The sequence below is a fragment of the Parasteatoda tepidariorum genome, chromosome 1 (genome assembly GCF_043381705.1).
Source record: "Parasteatoda tepidariorum isolate YZ-2023 chromosome 1, CAS_Ptep_4.0, whole genome shotgun sequence".
Lineage (NCBI taxonomy): Eukaryota > Metazoa > Arthropoda > Arachnida > Araneae > Theridiidae > Parasteatoda > Parasteatoda tepidariorum.
The window spans coordinates 24,517,852-24,536,520 of record NC_092204.1 but is presented as its reverse complement, the minus strand read 5'-3'; the positions used below and the strand labels follow the sequence as shown (position 1 = coordinate 24,536,520).

At 30.2% G+C, this 18,669-nt stretch overlaps 1 protein-coding gene across 2 annotated transcripts in view; it reads right to left on the bottom strand.

The window, feature by feature from the left end:
* The window catches only part of LOC107439847 (cell adhesion molecule Dscam1), a 221,465-nt gene that overhangs the window by 77,935 nt on the left and 124,861 nt on the right, over positions 1–18,669 (bottom strand). For both annotated transcript variants that reach the window (XM_043053190.2, XM_043053191.2), the window contains exon 4: positions 17,356–17,505. In XM_043053190.2, the coding sequence (XP_042909124.1) occupies positions 17,356–17,505 (150 nt within the window). The remainder of the gene's footprint in view (positions 1–17,355; positions 17,506–18,669) is intronic.

Sequence of the window (18,669 nt, the reverse complement as noted above, 5' to 3'; positions counted from 1 at the left end):
ATATATATGTTATTAAATTTCTTCTACCTATATTAATGAAGCAAATTTAATTCACGTTTGAACTCCGAGCTTAAATTTCGAAAGAATAAAGAAACTTCCCAAGTAATTTCATTGAAGTGATGTAAATGTGAGATCAGTTATACTAATCTCGCCAAAGATTCTTAAAATGAGTTTCTTTCCTTTTTATTTGGCAGCCCTCATTCCATTCATTAGCAAACCTTCCTTCTCCGAATTAATGATGTTACGTGGTTAACGAAATTCGAGATTCTCTTTAACCTAAATCATTTCTAACGTAGCGCTCTTTTTTAAAACGGTAAAAATGAATCCTTAATGGATCGTAGTTTTACTATCTGAGATTTTAAGTTTACTTCAAAGGTTGACTTAAAAAAAAATACAAATCAAACATTTTTGAAGATTTCGTTAAAAGTTGAATTACTTTTGCTTCCTCCTTTTTTAAATATTAATTATTAAAATTCCATTAAATAATTAAGCACTACTCTATAGTCTATTTTCAGAAGGCATTTTGCGTCCTGGTTTAAATGTTTATTTAGTAAAGTATTTAAAAATTTGTTTAATAGTTAAGCCTAAATGTTATACCAAGGAATTAAAAGGAATAAAATTGGAATAATTAAGAATAATATTAAATTTCTGATCTTTTTTAACAAAGGTATTTCGTCTTAATAAAAGTTTTTTTTTTGTAATCAGGAGTGACATCATGTTCTTAAGATCAGTTTTACATTTTCACATATTTAAAGCCCTTATTTTCCAGTTTTTAATTTTTACTGTTTTAAGTCCTACCAATTACTCGTTCGCTACATCTAACAAAACTATTTCTGAAATTTCTGTTTTCTTCGATTCCGAGGATGTGAGCTGCCCAATTTAATCTTTCTAAGTTAGTGAAAATCACGGCATATGTTTCTACATAGCTTTTATAAAGTTGGAAATTGATTCTTCAATACCAAATTCAATGATTTCGTATTGCTTTTAGAATATTTCGGTGGATTTTCCTTTAAAAAACGACCAGTTTTCCTCGTATTTATCAGTCCATGTTTTCAGAGCATGAATTAGAATCGGTTGAATTAAGTATTTATGCAATGTAAATATAGTTTTCCTACACTGATCAGATACAATCTTCATTATTTCCTCATGCCATTAAGAATTATTAGATTCAGTAACTCATTTTCGTAGCTTTTATTTAATATCATAATTGATGTTAATTTCATATCCCAAGTAAATCAAATTATATTTCTTTAAAGCTCTAATCTCTCTACAAAAGTATCATAATCAGATCTTTTTATAAATGGTATTTATTTCGAATTTCCAGAATTAACTTATGACTTATTTTTTGTTGTTGTTGTTGTTGCTTGTTCTTCGAGAACAAAAAAATTCGCTTTCAGATGATCCTTGGTCTAATTTTTTAAGCATTCTTTTTAAGCGGTAGAGAACCTTTTTACAGAATTTGTTTTGTTAAACTACATCAGAAATTAATCTTATAACATTCGACTTTTCTTAACCAGCACTCATTCCATCTAGTAGCAAACAATATTGAAAATTCACATGCGTATATTGATCAGCCTGCTCAACGCCTTTATTCCACTTTTTCAATGCTTACAATTAATGATCTACAGAGTATTAGAAATTTTAGGCCTTGATCCGTAACTTTTTTCATGTAATAAAAAACATAACATGTTGCCAAATTGAAGCATATAATATCGAAAATTAACACTTCTGAAAATTAATTACATTGAAGGTTTTTTTTAATCATTAACTTCCATTTAACTTCTTTATAATGCCCTATATCAAACATCAGCTATCAATCTCAGAAGCCTTCGAATTTATTCTCCTCCCAGAGGACAAGGTGACTCCTGAATCAAGAAATATGCAAAACTAGCATTCATGACAACTTTTTTTATGAAATTAACTCGCATTTGTTTTACACGGTGAGGAAAACCACTGAGAACGCCCAAGGTTGGCTCGAAGGCAAGGATACTCTAATCCATGTTCCTTCAATCACTGAGGATATATTATGTCAGCATTAATTTATTTTTTTCCACCATGAACAGCCTACCCAATTTTGAGGGTACGACCACCACTGTTCATTTCAGTAGCCTTGTAATTTTGAATCCAATAAAGATGACAAGGGACCTCGAGGATCAAATATTGGAAGAAATTCGCCCTCGTGGAGTTTTTTTTTTTTTTTTTTTTTTTTTTTTTTTAAACGGAATCAACTCGCATTTGCATTACATGAAGAAAAGAAAAGAAGAAGAAAAAAACACGGAGATCTCGTTATAGGTGCGAATCGTTAGCAGAATTCGTATTGATTTGTCATCGCTGTGGTTGGAACCTGGGTTACCTCTTTGGACGGAGACCGCTGTATGTCTCGAGTCTGCGGGGCTCTTTCTTTATGTCGCAGCAAATGTATGACTCAACGTTAAATCAATCAAATGAAATTTTTATTAAAAAAAAAGAAGAAAAAAAACTTCTAAAGTTTAAATTCACTACAGAACAATCTCTGATTTACCACAAACACTCCCGAGCGCCTTCCAATCAGGTAAACAGGATTTGAATCACAGCGATGGTTGGTTGATACGAATTCCGCCCCCGACTGACATAAAATATCCTCAGTAGTAGACGGATCATTGGTTAGAATCCCCATGCCATCAGACCACCCATGGGAGGTTTTCGTGGTTTATCTCTTGATGTAGCGTAAATACGCGTTAGTTAAATCAAAAAGACTTCCACGAAGGCAATTTCACCCTACACTTGATCCAAGCGTTCTCTTGTCTTCTGCATTGGGTTCAAAATTGCATGGCTAAGAAGTTGTACACTAGTAGGCGTAAACCAGAAATTTGTTTGGCTGTTTAACGATGGTTACAAAACACTGCTGCAACATTCCATTGTAAGCAAGGCGGTAATCGAGGTTACGGCTCAAAAGCATCGTGGTCATTGGTTTAACTGTGACGATATAGTAGTCATTAAGTACAATTTAGCTCTGCTTTATCTCAGAAACCCATCAAGCTGAAGCTAAGTGGGTTTCAAACCACCACTTAACTAGGATTTGAACTCCAGTCCTTTAGAATGATAGTTAACTTCAAAGTCTGCTTCATTCACTGTACACTGATGATGATGAATTCAGTTTAGAAAATGAGCCAATTACTATGTTAAAAGCATTTAATAATTGCAAAATTTGATTAAAAAAAAGTATTTTTAAATAAACTGGATTTAATTTAACGAATAAGTATTTTTTCTTATTACTTTATGATCGGGAAAGGAAAAATAAATAGTACATTTTGAACTGCTCTTATTTTGTTATAGGGCTATATTTTGTTAAACAAAGTCAGTTCAACGATAACTAATTTTCCAAACGTTTGCTTATTTTTTGAAGATATTTTAATAAAATGAAATAATATATGTTTTCAAAAGTCGGCAGAGGAATATAAGTTATGCTTCCTTTTAACATAATGCATGTTTTGATAATGCATGTTTTTTTGTTAATGAATAATTAAATATCGTGATTTTTTTCTATTAAACTGTTGCTTGTAAAATGCTTCAGAAGAATATGTCATTAAATTAAGAAAATTTCTATCATCTTTATTTAATTGTGGATACTATTTTTTTAAAAGCGTGCATGTGGAACACAGCGTAAAGATTAACATATTGATTCGGAAAAAAAACAGCGACACACGTTACAAGCATGAATGTCGTGACGTCAGAGAGGGGGTGGGAATAAGCTAGCACTGCTTTCTTTTAACACTAATTCAGACAAGCGGTTCCCAAATGTTGTTCTGAAGAACCTCGAGGTTCGTAAGAAGATTAAAGGAGTTCCGAGACTTAAGACTTTTTTTAAACCGATAACAGTTTTTTAAGAGATATTTATAGAGTAGTTATATTTAGTCTCGATCAATAATTCATTATTTATTTAAAATGACGNTATTGGATAAATTATGAGAATGCTATGAATTTATAAAGCAATTGCAATGTATGTGCCATCACGTTTTTCAAATCAAAACAAATTATCTAAATTCGTTAATAACAATATATGTTTATCCCAGTAATATGTTGCAACAGGATACGTTCCTTCCAGTTCCTTTCAGTTTTTAATTCAGCAAAAAATCGGAATTTGGTTTAACGTATTCAATTTTAGTTTACTTATATTTGTATTTACAACGAGCAAAAAAATAATTAAAAAAATAATCGGACCACCCTTTTGTCGAAATGATCGGGTTCAATCTAGGACTCAATCTAAATGTTTTGATGGGGTACCTCAAATATGGTAATTAATAATTGCAGATGATATTTAAAGTTACAAAATCAGACACAAAAACGTACTTTCTTTGAATTAAAATGTCTTTTTTTCAACGGATTTTGATTTCTGACCCCCAAAATATAGAGAGCAGCAGCAATCTGGGGAATATGGCTTCAATAGTTGCTGAGATCGTTCCACAGTTTGGACCCTTTAATGTTAATTTTACTTTCAGCGTATTTCACTATATCTCGAGAATTTGTTATGCAAATTAAAAAAAAAAATGTACACTCCATGATTAAATTTGTTTATTCAAAGATAATTCAGCGCAAAAAATAAATTTTAATAGATACTTATTATTTTTTATTATTCTTTTTAAGTATGGTCGAAAATATTTTGAATAGTAAGGTAAAAAATTTTTGCATCATTTTACAGAATATAATTTTACTTGGCAGAATACAAAATTTTAGCAGAGTCAGTTGAGTTTATCAGTTGAACTGGTGAAATTTAATATTAAAAAAGTCAGAAATTTAAAATTCGATTTTTCACGAACTATTCCACAAATTTTGCTCAAATTTTTTATTTCGCCATAAAATTACGTACTTTGATATGATGTAAAGAATTGCATACTTTACTCTTCAAACAATTTTCGAATAATACTGAATAACATAATTAAAAAAACAGTAAATCATTGTTAAAATTTATTTATTTGCTGGGAAATATCTTTGTATATACTAATTTTATAACAGTGCAAAACTTTTTTAATTTGCTTAAAAAGTTCTTGCAATATGGCAACATTCGCAAAAAATTAAAATTAACATTAAGGGGTCCTTTGAATTGGTCTCCTGACCAAACTAATGGGACCATATTCCTCAAATCTGAGGTAACACTCTATATTTTGGGGATCAGAAATAAAAATCTGTCGAAAAAAGGTATGTTTGTTCAGAGAAAGTACATTGTTGCGTCTAATTTCGTAACTTTAAACATCGCGTGCGCAAATTAAGAAACACATTTGAGGTCACCCTTTCAAGCCATTAAGAATGATTCATAGGAAGCGAAAATTCCCTCATTAGCTCAAAAGTTATTCAGTGTAGTCTGTTTTTTTAATTCTGTTTTGCGCATTGTACGCTAAAATCAAATCAGAACTAGAGTGGATGTTTTCATGACAGTGAATTCAACTGTCGGACATACGATCTAGTTTAAAATTATTAATAATAAAATGAAAAAAAAAATTCCGAGTCTTTCAATGGTTAATATGCTCACAATTCCATTTAAATACATCATTTGTAACGTATTGTGTCCACTGAAAAAAGTTCGATAATTTAATGTGGAAATTGGGAATTGCTGATATAGACAACTTTTTCAGTACACTTATTTATAAAAATAGTATGTCATTCTCTAGACTACATTTTACAATGATATATACCATAAATTGTAAGGAAAAGTGATGTAAAACAATATAAATTTCTAGAATGCCGTTGATATGACTAATGAGAAAACATTTTCGTCAAATATTTGAGAATTCCAGTTACTTCAGAAATCACTAGATTTTCGGAAGAAAGGATTGCCAAATGTAATGAATTGCGTGTCAAAGAATTAAAAATATGTCAGAAAAGTGTTAATTTGTAGAATATGGAATATTTAGATGTTTTTCAACATTTGCATTCCAAATAAATGCTATGTATTTGTATTTGTATTAGAAAATAAATGCAGATCGTCCAATTAGCTGAAGATAGATGATTTCAAGTATCTTGCCGGCAGAAAAATTAAAGGCAAATTGCCTGCGTAAGAACATATTCCGTCGAGATTTTTATTCTCGACATAGAGTGATGCATGTTTAAGAAAATGGGCACAGCTCGAAATACGTATTCAGGAAAATGGCACTGGTCGAAATTTTTGTTTAAGAAAAAACAAAAAGCTCAAAATTCGTGTTTAAGAAAATTGACACAAATCGAAATATATGATTATTAAAATATACATTCAAAAATTTCAATCATCTCTAAATATTCATCTAAAATTAGACACAGACGCATATTAAAGAAATGAAAAAAACTTGAAATTCATGTTTATGAAAAAGGACGCAGCAACGAATGCGTGTTAAAGAAAATTGACAAAGTTCAAAATTTTAAAAAATGGATATAGCATAAAATTTCATTAGCAAACATATTTTATGTGATATTGTCCGTTTGCATAAATCACAAAACACACATTTTCATATTAATATTTTTAACCAACTTTAAAAGTTAACAGTTGTTTTTGCAAGGGTGTCAAGGGACTTTTAAATTTATAATAGTGATCGCAAATTTATGTTGTTTTTAAAACTAGCTTTATGGTCTAGAAATCTGAACACGAAGTCATCATTTAAAAAGCTACATCTGCAATACATCCAGTCACCCAGCCTCTGAACTCCTGTATTTATCCCTGTAATGATTTTGTTTTATTTAATTTTATAACTGGCGTAGAACAGCCGAGCCAATTTTCAGTTTACGACCATCAATGCTCAACTCCATACCCTTGTAATTTAGAACCCAATCATGAAGATAATGGGAAATCCTGTATGAAATATTCGGAGAAATTTGCCTTCATGGAAGACTTTTTGATGGAATTGACCCGCATTTGCATTACATGGAGAGGAAATCCTGAAAACCTTCCACTGTCAACCTGACCTCAAGGGGACTCTAACCCATGATCCGTCTACCACTGAAGTTAATTTTCTGTCGCTTTGGTTGGTGCAAGCCGGGTACAGAATTCGTTTTGACTAGCCGTTGTTGAGAACCAAACCTATCGCTTGAGCCGCAACGGCTCCCTGGTAATGATTATGAAGAATATTTAAATGAGTAAGGAAAAGTAAGCACATAATTATCTTGTTTAGTTGCTAAATTTGAGAAAAACATTGAAAAAGTGAATTTTCGCTGTGTCCATTTTCTTAAATAACTATTTCGACCTATGTCCGATTTCTTAACCCTTTCGCGCCTAACGGGACACATACGTCCCTTGGCAAATTTCGAAAAAATCTTTTGCGACAGAAACGCTTCTCTGTCGAATGGGAGACTTTCCGACCAGTCCTGCCAATACTTTTGACGGTATTTTCATTCACAGAACATAGATAGCACTACCGTACATAATGTAATACCTGCGTTTGTGAAGTGTTGTAGCAGGTCATTCCATACTGTACGAACGTAAATAGTTTAGTTTTGGAAAATACCGTCTATATTCGATCTATTTTGATTGATCTATAAATATAAGTCCAGAGAAGTTACTCACGAAGCGGATTACCTCTAATAAACTGATAAGTGGCAAAGTTTTACTTCCGTTTTTATTATCGGAACACATTATCCCAACACTCCTATGTGAGCATTGGTTTTCTTTACAAAATTACTCATTGAAGACTACTGGTTCACATATGTCCCAGTTGTCAGGACTGATGGGACGTATATGTCCCGGTCCTAAATCAGTGTTTAAAATCCTTCTAAAAATATAACATCTTAGGTTTAGTATAGTGCTCCCTACTCAAAATTTATGCTACCAAAATTGTTTTGTTGTAAAAAAAAAACTCGTCGCGAAAGGGTTAAACATGCAAGTCAATGTGTGTTCATTTAATGTATTTATAATAAATAGCTTTTCGACTCAATATATTTAATACTGACAAGGAATCCAAAACACATAAATTTTTCTGTTCAAGTCTCTTTAGTTTCAAGAAAATTTTACTAAAACTCCGGAAATGCTTATTAAAAAGCGTTATTCCTTTTCTGAATTAGGAGAAGTTAATCTTGAAGAATTAAATAAAATATATAAATATATACATACAAAATTAAAAGGTCTATTTATTATCGAAATAATTTTTTTTCTTCCTTTCGCAATATCTTAAGTAGGTCACTAATTACTCGGTAGAAACCTGTCACTGATGGATTGCTAGCTATTAATTATCGCGTCGAGCTTGAAGTAACCGTTTTAGTGGGTCAATCGCTTTCTGTAGGTGTCACTTATGGCACTTCCCTTTTCCTATCGAATGATCTAACACCCCCCTTTATTGATTCTTTTCATTAAAGCGCCATCATCATCATGGATGCTGCGAACTCAACCTATCAAATTACGTTTACATGATTGATTAGGTTTTGTAATTGTTTCATAAACTACACACACAACAAATTCAATTATATGTTTAACGTAATTGGTGCCTATCTTTATCAACAATAATCCTCACTCTTTAATTGATACCATCTTCTTTTGTCAATCTATTGTCTTATGCTTGTGGGATAAGTACTATATAGTAAGGTATTTTATAATAAGATTGTTATTTAAAATAAATGAAAATTATCATACGTATTACGGTCCATGTACTTAAAAATTAAAAATAAATAAAACTATTTTCAAAGATAAATACAGAACAATGCATTTTCCTTTTTTTTCCTTCATTACCGTTAGTATATAAAAAGTTCACTGAATAATAACTACTAAAAGAAATTAGTAGCTTATCTTTCGTTTTACATAATAAAAAATAAAAAAAATAACACTAATGATATCATTCACATTCTTTTAACATACTAATTCATACTGGAATTACAGGCATTCAAATAAATTGTCATCGGATTACTTCAATTGTACCCTCATTATTCATTAAATGCTATGCTTTGAGAAACATCATTTTTAAGTAGTTTTTAAAATGTATAGTTTTGTTTAGAACCAGTGCTTTTAGAATAACACCACTTTTTATTATAAATAAGAAAAATGATCTCTTTTCCTTTTTTAAAGCAAAATCTTTGCTGTTACTTTAACTGTCACTTGTATATTAAGCAAAACTTTTTAAGTATTATCATTTTCCATAAGATATTTCATATGCCTTTAAACTTATTATTTTAAATTTAAAAGGATCATCAATATATCAGAAGTGTTTTATGAGATATGTCTTATATCTTAGAGACAACGATTTTTTCTTATTTATATATAATTTTAGTACATTTCACGAAAATCCATTTAAAAACTTAATAAATCCTTTTATGATTGTTGCATTGCATTATTAAGTATTACTCCAATTAATTATTTAAGAAACAAACTATGTAGATATTATCATTTCCCATAAGTTTTAAAAGTCAATAAGTATCTAAACTAATTCAATTTAGAATAGACATAGAGTGCTTTATTAGATCTGATACCCTATCCTAATGATAGGGAAGTTTTTAACTACAAGTAATTTTGCTATATATCATCAAGAAAAATTACTTAAAAAGATTACTAAATTTTGTACTGTTTGTTTTAGACTGTTAGTAAGCGTTTATCAAATTAATAAATTTAAGTAAAAATATGAATAGATATCAATATTTACCGTAAAGGTTAAGGATCTATTAACGTCTTACCAAGTTATTTAAATTTAGACCGAGACATATCAGAGTATTTCATCCTATATGTTAACTTATCCAATTGATACGGGATATTTTTTTTATTAAAAATAACTTCATTATTTATCAAGAAAAACTATTAAAAAGTTGATTAAACTCTGAACTTGCTTACAAAATTTAAATTGTTTTGGGTTGTCAGTGAATATTACTTTTTCTTTTACGATTTTCTTAAAAACATCGCGAAATTCCACCCTTTCCCTAACTGATTAGAATGCGAGCAAACAGTTGTACAACTATAAATAGCTCTCTGCTTTTAATTGAAGCAAATCTTATTTCTCTCAGAATTTCATAGAGTTAAAGCTTTTCAGCGTTCATTAATAAATCTTAATATTCTCTTTTACATCACTTGATTAAATTTCCCTTCTACCTTAATTTAATTACGACTAAAATGAGAACATTCGTATTCCTTTTCTACTTCTGTTAGCGGAGCATAACGGTGTCAGTATTTCAGACAACAGTTCCATTTTGCTGAAAGGAACCTGTCCGTAATAAATGACAACCAAGGCCATTCATATTTTGGTTTGCGATTGCTTCTGCGTAGGAAATAAATTACGCGGTTCCAACACTGTATCCACGCGTGCAAGTAATCAAAATATGTTTAGAACTTAATTAAAGGATTGTACTAGGCTTAGGTGTAGGAAGAGGTGCTGATAGAAGGAAATAGCGGGTCCTAAACATATCCGGTCCCGGGCTGTTGGTAAATCTATTCCTGAATCGAAATTGCTGCTCTCTTTCCACAAAGGGAAGTTATTTCCGTTCTATTATGCCGCATTTCATCCATCTGTGTTTTTCCTATAAAAAGGAACAGCGGTTACAGTTTATTGAAGTCTCGAGATGTGTGATAATGATGAAGTGGGAATAAAGGAAGATGATCATGATTCGGGTATATTTTTCCATTACATTTTTTTTTATCCAGCAAAAGTGCTCCAATACAAAGGACTGAAATGGAATTCGTTGAATTAGGATTCCATTATATTTTGATTGATATTGAAGAAGAACGAATTTTAAAGGTGTTTTTTTTATGTAGTATTAAGTATTAAATTCTTTCTTAACAGGATATTCAATAGAATTTTCATAAGAAAAATAATATTAGTTTTCGTTAAGATATATTGCCGAATTTATATTTTTTTATTCAAAAAATTATGTATTATAATTATTTCAGAGGAAGAACCTAAATGTTTTTTGTTTTAGTGCAATGTAATTCAGCATTTATTAAGTATTTATCCTAGCGAATTTTAAAGTTATTTAATGCCTTGCTTAAATATTTCAAATTAATATGTACTGCATATTTCAGCAGAAAATAACAGATATTATTTAAAAGCGTTTTCTTACAGCAAAATTAACTTAATGTGAAATCTGGGGAGGGTGCATTTGCGAATGCCCTAACTTGATATAACACCTCTCTTATAACAGTTTCAATAGTGTATATTTTATTATTTGTTCTTAATAGAAAAATCCATGGCACTAACTTAAATTCAGTGATATCAGTTCCATTCTTTTAGATTTCTTTCCGCATAAAGTTCAAAATTATAAATTTTAATTTTCGCAGCTGTCAATCTAATGTGAACTATTCTTATTCTAGCAGAAATCCCAAATGTCTGGTGACCCAACTCTCAGGATCTGTAGTTCGGTCCATGGAAAATCAAATTATGTTATCTGATAAAAAAAAATTACTGTAATGTAAGCAACAATAGGTTACCTTAACTTTAAAAAATTAATTAGAATACATTTTGTTGGATGCAATATAGGAAATAAAGTCTCTCACTGAGGACCCATGATAATTTAGTAATATTCTCAGTAGGTAATCCTAGGTTTGAGCACACCCACAGCATTTAAGTGAATACTAAACCTTGAAAGCTTATCTCATAATTATTTTCAAAATTGCCACCCGCTTTTCCAAGCAAACGAACCAAGTAAGTCCAATTAGCAACACATGATTAACACCTCTACGAGGGGAGTATGCATTTTGAATTTCATCACGTCACTTTGAATATTTATCAGTAAAGGCTTGGATTAGAAGAATTGCAGGTGAGTATCGGAATTTTACCTGGCTGATAATCTTATTAATTCCTCTTTTCTATATTTTGATGATGTATTTATCATTTTAACCTGGATCAATTCCTTTCATCTTTAATGAGCAGTTGAGTTATTACTTTTGAAAGTAAAAATCAAGTTCATTGGGTTTTCAAGATTGAGTTTTAAATGTTACTCCAAATTTAAAATGTTTCTTTTTATTACACTAAGCACATTGAATGCAAATAAGTTAGAATTTTTTAAGAAATTATACCGCTAAAAATATTTATGCTTTAATTTGCATCTAAAAAATTTCTCAATTCAAAACAATGTGAGGCAAAACAATGTGAATAAAATACAAAATAATAAAATAAATAAAAATCCCTACAAAAATGGACATACTATAATTCCGGTTTTTTAAACAAGAACAAACCTCAGTCATGAAACTCAGAGTGACTGAAGAAAGTAAGGAGACAAACACGTTTCGATTAAGAAAATAGAGAACCATTTAGGAAAGCTAAACAAGTTCGAGCAAAGATAACAAAAATAGATAAGAAACAAGTGTAAAGGAGTCGGGTGTAAACCTCAGCCTACTATATAAAAGAATTAAGTTAGAATTGATTTCTAAAATTATTAGAATTCTTCAAAGTAAGAATTTATTGGCAGAAGCCAGGGTCAATAATTTGGAAAATCTTTATAATTTAGTTAATGATCTTCCTAGCATCTAAAAGTCTTTCCTAACGTTAAGTAATCCATTATAATTTAATCTCCTCCTTCTTGCATGCCGTGGTTAACACCCGATTCCTTTGCATCTGTTTCACCTTTCTTATATTTTCTTTTTCTAGCTTGTTCTGCTTCCACTAGTTAAGCCACTTCATTTCTTACGGCAACATGCCTGTCTAATTACTTTCTCCTGTTATTTCATGTTTTAATATTGAGTAAATTCTTGTTTATAGAACAAAAACTCTAGTATGTGTTCGTATCTGTGCTTTATTCTTGTTGTTTTGATTCAATCATACGTAGTAAGTCGAGTAATCGTATGACCTAATCATACGGTAAATACGAAACTGAACGGTTTTTTAACCGTTTAAAAGTAGCAAGGATTCAAAACCGTAGAAAATAAATTTAAGTGAACATTGATAGGCGTTTCGTTAGGAAATTGGCAATGGGGATACGTTTTAGTTGAGTCGTAGTTTATCAAATGAACAGTGGAATGTGGTTTAAATAGTTTGTCTGGTTGTTTCAACTAGATTAGATTTTATTGTATTACGAAATTTTATGGTCTGCCATGTATGCGTGAATGGAAATATCGTAATTTAAAAGTTCAGGGTCGCAAATTGGGGAGTGCAGGACACTGGGAACTCTTCATGCGTTGAAGGGAATGAAATATTATAGTGTCAACGTTGGTACTAAAACCCCCGTTCTGTTTGTCACGAGATTGACAGATTAGCCTTCTTGAATAGAATGTGTACCCAGCTGCAATGAACTAAATTGTTTCATTAGGTGGACTTAGTTAGAACGATGAAATTCTAATTGTTTAAGCGTATTAGGGGATAGCGTTTAATAGATAGTTTTTCTCACAGTTAACAGTTTGAATACCATCTTTTTTATGCTTATTTAACTATTTTGTTTGAATATGATGAAATAACAATTATGTTATTTAACATTTTTTTGAGAAATTTCTTACAGTGTAGGTCCATATTTGAGCCTTTTTCTTGCTGTTTAACTGATGATGCGAAGATTAAGTTTAAGAGGAAGAAGAAGTAAGTAAGTGTAGTTTTGTTGCTCATGGAGACTGAAGTGATAATGTTTTCTATTCCGAGTAGAAAACAAAAGAAGAAATTTATTGGATATTTAACTTAAAAGAAGATGAGAGATGTTTCTGTCTTGATTTGATTATGTTTGAAAGATTAAGTCATTTCCTATTCACAACGCATGCCCGCAAGTTATCCTGCTCCGAACTTATTAATTCATCAGTCTAACTGATGATAAAAATTTTTGCCGAAGCAATCTCTAAAACCGTTTCTGACAGACTCTTGTCATTCTGGCGCCCATCGAAAAAAAGTCTTTTATATGCTCTAACATTAGAGTGGAAGCTCTTCATTTATTTCTCTGAGGTTAAGAGTTTCTACCGACGGGAAAATACACTATTTTTTCTTAATTTCTGATAACTTATGATGGCCTGCAAATTTGTTTATTTCATCACTTTAGAGATCTACAAAAATATTGAATTTTTCTTATACATTTTTCAAATGTTTTGTTTGTTGTTTCTACAACTGCGTACTTTAAACAAAAGACAGGTTTTTTTTCTTCTTTCGACAATGCATGTGAACAACTGAAAGTCGAGCGATTGGAAATATCACAAAATGATTAAAAAGATGTCTGCGTATCAAAAAATGCCATGCCAGGCAATAATGTCCTTCAACTTATTTTAAAAAAGTGTAACTTGGTCATCGAAATCTCAAAATATTTTTCTTTATCCGCTTAAGCACTTATTATTCTCCTTAAAAATCAAAATTTTCCCGTTAGTGGGTCGACAGCAGTATGGAAATTAGTGTAAAATAATTTTTATCTTCATTTGGGTACTTGCACTTCAAGATGAAGATCACAGATACCCCTACATGGGACCTATGACGTCAGCTCCAACTGATCGTTTCTAAGCAAAATGGAGTGTTAAAGTCTAGCTAAGATTCTCCACTAGAATCTTCATTAACGTGAAATTAATTAACGTGATAAGCTTAATTAACGTGACCTAATTAACGTAAATTACCGTATCATGCACCGAATTTATTGAAATATAATCGGTCTCTTCTACGTCTTTTACTTTACTTAGATTTTTTATTTTTTTCTGTATTTTATTGTGAATGTGATGTATTTTTGTTTTGTGTGCCTGGCAATTTCGATGCATAGTTAGTTTGTTTATGCTCTACGTGACTTCTTGTCCATCTTTGTGTTAAGTAAGAAATATATAATGAAAGAATTCAAATCTTTGTGCAAGAATATAGAATGTATCATTTAAGAGAATTGATGCTTGACGGGCTTGGGTTACTTGAAATATAAAGGAAAGAACAGTTAACTTGAACAAATTTCCCGTTTCAACAACCAATCAGGATCGAAATATCCACACTACGTCACTTGCAGGTATGCCATTGTTAAAAAAATAATTCATTTTAATTACTCATTCTTTTAGTTAGATCAACTTTTAGTTAAGTTTACGTCAAATAAAATCTTCAATCTTTAATTTAAAGGAACCTTTTAAATGGTTAATCTATAAAAAATAATTTAAAAAGGCAATTATTCGAATTTCGAGAGTTTCCAGGAATTTTTGCAGCTTCATTATGAATTTAAAAAAAAAAATTATATAATATTCCCGAAACTGCCAACCGGGCTGTGTAGGGGTTAGAGAACTGCCCTTGCATCAGAAAGGCTCTGGGTTCGAATCCCGGGCAAGGCATGGATGTTCTTTCCATCTCTGTACTATCTGTCTTAATGTGGGTGCAACGTTAACCCACCTAATATGGTGCCCCTGAAAGAGTGGTCAACAAATCTGCCCTTCTGGTACCTGTATGACCTAGGTCATTCTCCAGGTGGGCATTGGAAAAAAATATTCCAGAAACTTTAACATTTGAAAATATAATATTTTATTATAGTAACATGCAATTTACTAAGGAAATGAATCAATTATATTAAATTTTTTATTATTTGAGTTAAAAATAAAATAATTATATTTTTATTGCAATTTTAAATTAAATATAAGTTTACAAATGTTAACTCCACAATTGTTTATTGCTTTAAAATGTCACAACTAATAAAATATTCCGTATTTATTTGTTTCAAACCATTAGAATCAATTCTCATAAGGAAAAATACATTTACCAAATGAAATTTTGAGAATACTGCGAGTAATTGAATAGCATTTAGGAAGACTTTTAATGGAAGTTCAATTTTAATCAGAGCAAAAATAATTTTTTTTTATTTATTCTTCGACTGAAAAGAATTAAATTGAATGAAATGAGAAATAGAAATTATCTCTTTTTAAAAAAAAATATAGATAGCAACATTTAAAGTTACTAATGTCGAAATGTTTAATGATATAAAGCGCATTACAACTGTAAATAAACAGAAACGATTGAATATTTGATGAATATATAATACTTTGTAATATTTGAATTTTTGCGTTATAAATATTAAAATGAGTCTGACTATTTATTATTAAATTTAAAATGAAATCATAAGCTACTGATGATACCGTACTTTAACGAAAGTTTTTATGGTAAACGTTTTATATACTATTTTTTACTATTTAAAATATTATTAAAAACGGGATGAATTTGCTTAACTTTTTTTTTTTTGAAATTAAGTATTTTGAATTTTATTGTTTGATAAGCATGCAGAATTTTGTCTCAACAATGAGTGATGCATATTTAAAAATTTAAAAATTCACTAACTTTAAAAAAATATGTTTTTAATGTTTGATTCAAATACATACGTTATTTACTAAATTTAAAAAAAAGAGTTATTTTGGCTAAAAGTTATCCATACATTAATTTTAAGCTCGAAAAAAAAATTTATTTCGGAGGAAAAAAATATTCTAATCTTTAGCACGACTTGAAATTCAATGGAAGAGTATAAAAAGAATCCAATCTTCATTTTGCGTTTCAATTCAGATGAAAGCATGCTTGTATTTTTTCTTTCAAAATTGGAAAAAGCGTTTTTTTTGCTAAAAAATATTATTATAATTTTAAAAACTTTTTGCATTCCAGTCCCTTTTAAGAAGTTTTTATTTCAAAGCTACGTAGGAAAAATGTCTTATAAAGCTACGTAGTAAAAATGTCTTATAAAGCTACGTAGTAAAAATGTCTTATAAAATAATGATAAAAATTAAAAAGATATGAAATACTGAAATTACTTAAAAAATACGTTAATTTACGTAAGCTCTTATTCAAATGGGTTTAATCACTTTTACATTTAAAAGATGTTTTTTCTAGTGCATTTCTTTAAATCAACATAAGTATTTTATTTCATGAATTCCAATGTATTTTCATTCATTTTTAAGGTCAGTAGTCTTTACAGAACATCTTGCATAGAATGGAAAGAGCTTACCGGGGATTTAACAAAATATTTTTACGAATTAAAGAAAAAAAAAGAGAAATGCAAGTAATTATGAATAACTACAATAGATAAATAAAATTCATCTTACTTTATCAAAAAAAGAGAAGTTATTGCAGCTTCACGTAACGCATAGTTAAATTACAGTTAACCTAAATCATTGTACAACGCACAAAATATTAAACGAGAATTCTTTGTAACTTTTGACTTATGTATTCAGTTATGACTTATATGAGATTTTGATTTAATGATTCAAACGACTACCTTTACCTAGCTTGAGAAACTAAGCTAATGATGTTTTAAGTTACAAAAGAAGAGCAATACCTTACTTTTTATTTAAAAAGATAAATTTTTTATCGATGAGTTTGTACGAAAAACAAAAATCAAATAAAAAAGGAGGAATTTTCAGTAACCAAAAATACTTTTACTCATGTTTTCTTTTCAAAAATAACGATTCCAACCAACTTCTTTCTCAATAAAAGAAAAAAATCTTCAAAAAAACATGACACAGGGCATTAAGCTTTCGAATTTAACAAAATAATGGCAGCTTACAGCGCTCCTTTTTGAATCAAAAGCAATCAAAATCTTTCTTACCGGTGACTGTTATTTTACCGGAACTGACACTGGTAACCATCTCACCGGTTAACTTGTGCCTCGTCTGACAGCGGTAACTCCAATTCGAGTCTTTTTCTTGTGTGTCATGGATCAAAAGCTCGCCAGATCTGAGAACGGTGTAAGACCTCGCTGCAAAAGACATCATAGATGAAATATTACATTAAATGAAAGTGCCGAAAACATAGAGATGAATGTTGACAACCATTCTTAGGGAATTCTTTGGGAAAAATCAATAAGAAATCATAACTTGAAACGCGATGAAAGTGTCAAGTAAATGTATTATTGAATTACATCACAGCGTAACTATCGGAATTCGTTGTTTCGGCATATAGCTTGCGTGAAAAAATAAATACATTTTGACAGCTGAAATTATATGTTACATCATTCTTTTACATCTTTATAAGTTTTCTATGAATTAAAATTAAAGTATCAAGTTTTAAATAAAAAATAATAATGTAAAATAAAGATTTTTTTTAACAGTGAAACATTTTAAAAATAAAATAATCAGCCGGAGACAAAATCATACTATAATTTATCAGGAGACTGAATCGTGTTATTGCTTTTATAATCAATTGTACAAGATGCTATTAGATTTCAAGGTTAGATGTTGAATGTGTAGAATCATACAACAACAAACAAAACGACGTAAATAAGCACAAATAAAAGTGTAGAAGTGAGCATACTATAGTTTCGATTCTATAAACGAAAGCTTTTCTCAATGTCAGAATTCTGAATGACAGTTTAGAAGTAAACAGACAAATGCGTATTATGTGGTTAAACCAATAGGAACAGAGAAAAAAGTTTGAACAAGACAATTAAAGAAGGGTGATGAGAAACAGGTGTGACATATTTAAAAATATTGGAAAACAATGGAATACTAAAATATCTTTAACTAAATTATAATAATTTTTTAAACTGCTTTCTGATTGCCAAAAATTAAATTTATTAGATAAAGAGAAGTGTCTTCTGACTTCAGCTGACGAAAAATCAAAAATGTGATTAGAATTCCAACTATGTAAAGCGATGGAAGATTGATACATGTTCTTATTTAGGACATATATTTAATTTTTTTTTTAAAGTTGAGTTAAGTAAAGTTGCGTAACAGCTCTAAGTCCAATGTACACAAGCCTGCGTGTGCCTGCCAGTGAGGTAACCAGGTTCGAGTCTCAGCGTTGGCTGGTCGAATTGAATTCCGCACCTGGCTTACACCGACCACAGTGATAACGTAAAATATCCTCAGTGGTATACGGATCATGGTTTAGGGTCCTCTTGTCGTCAGAGTAACAGTGAGAG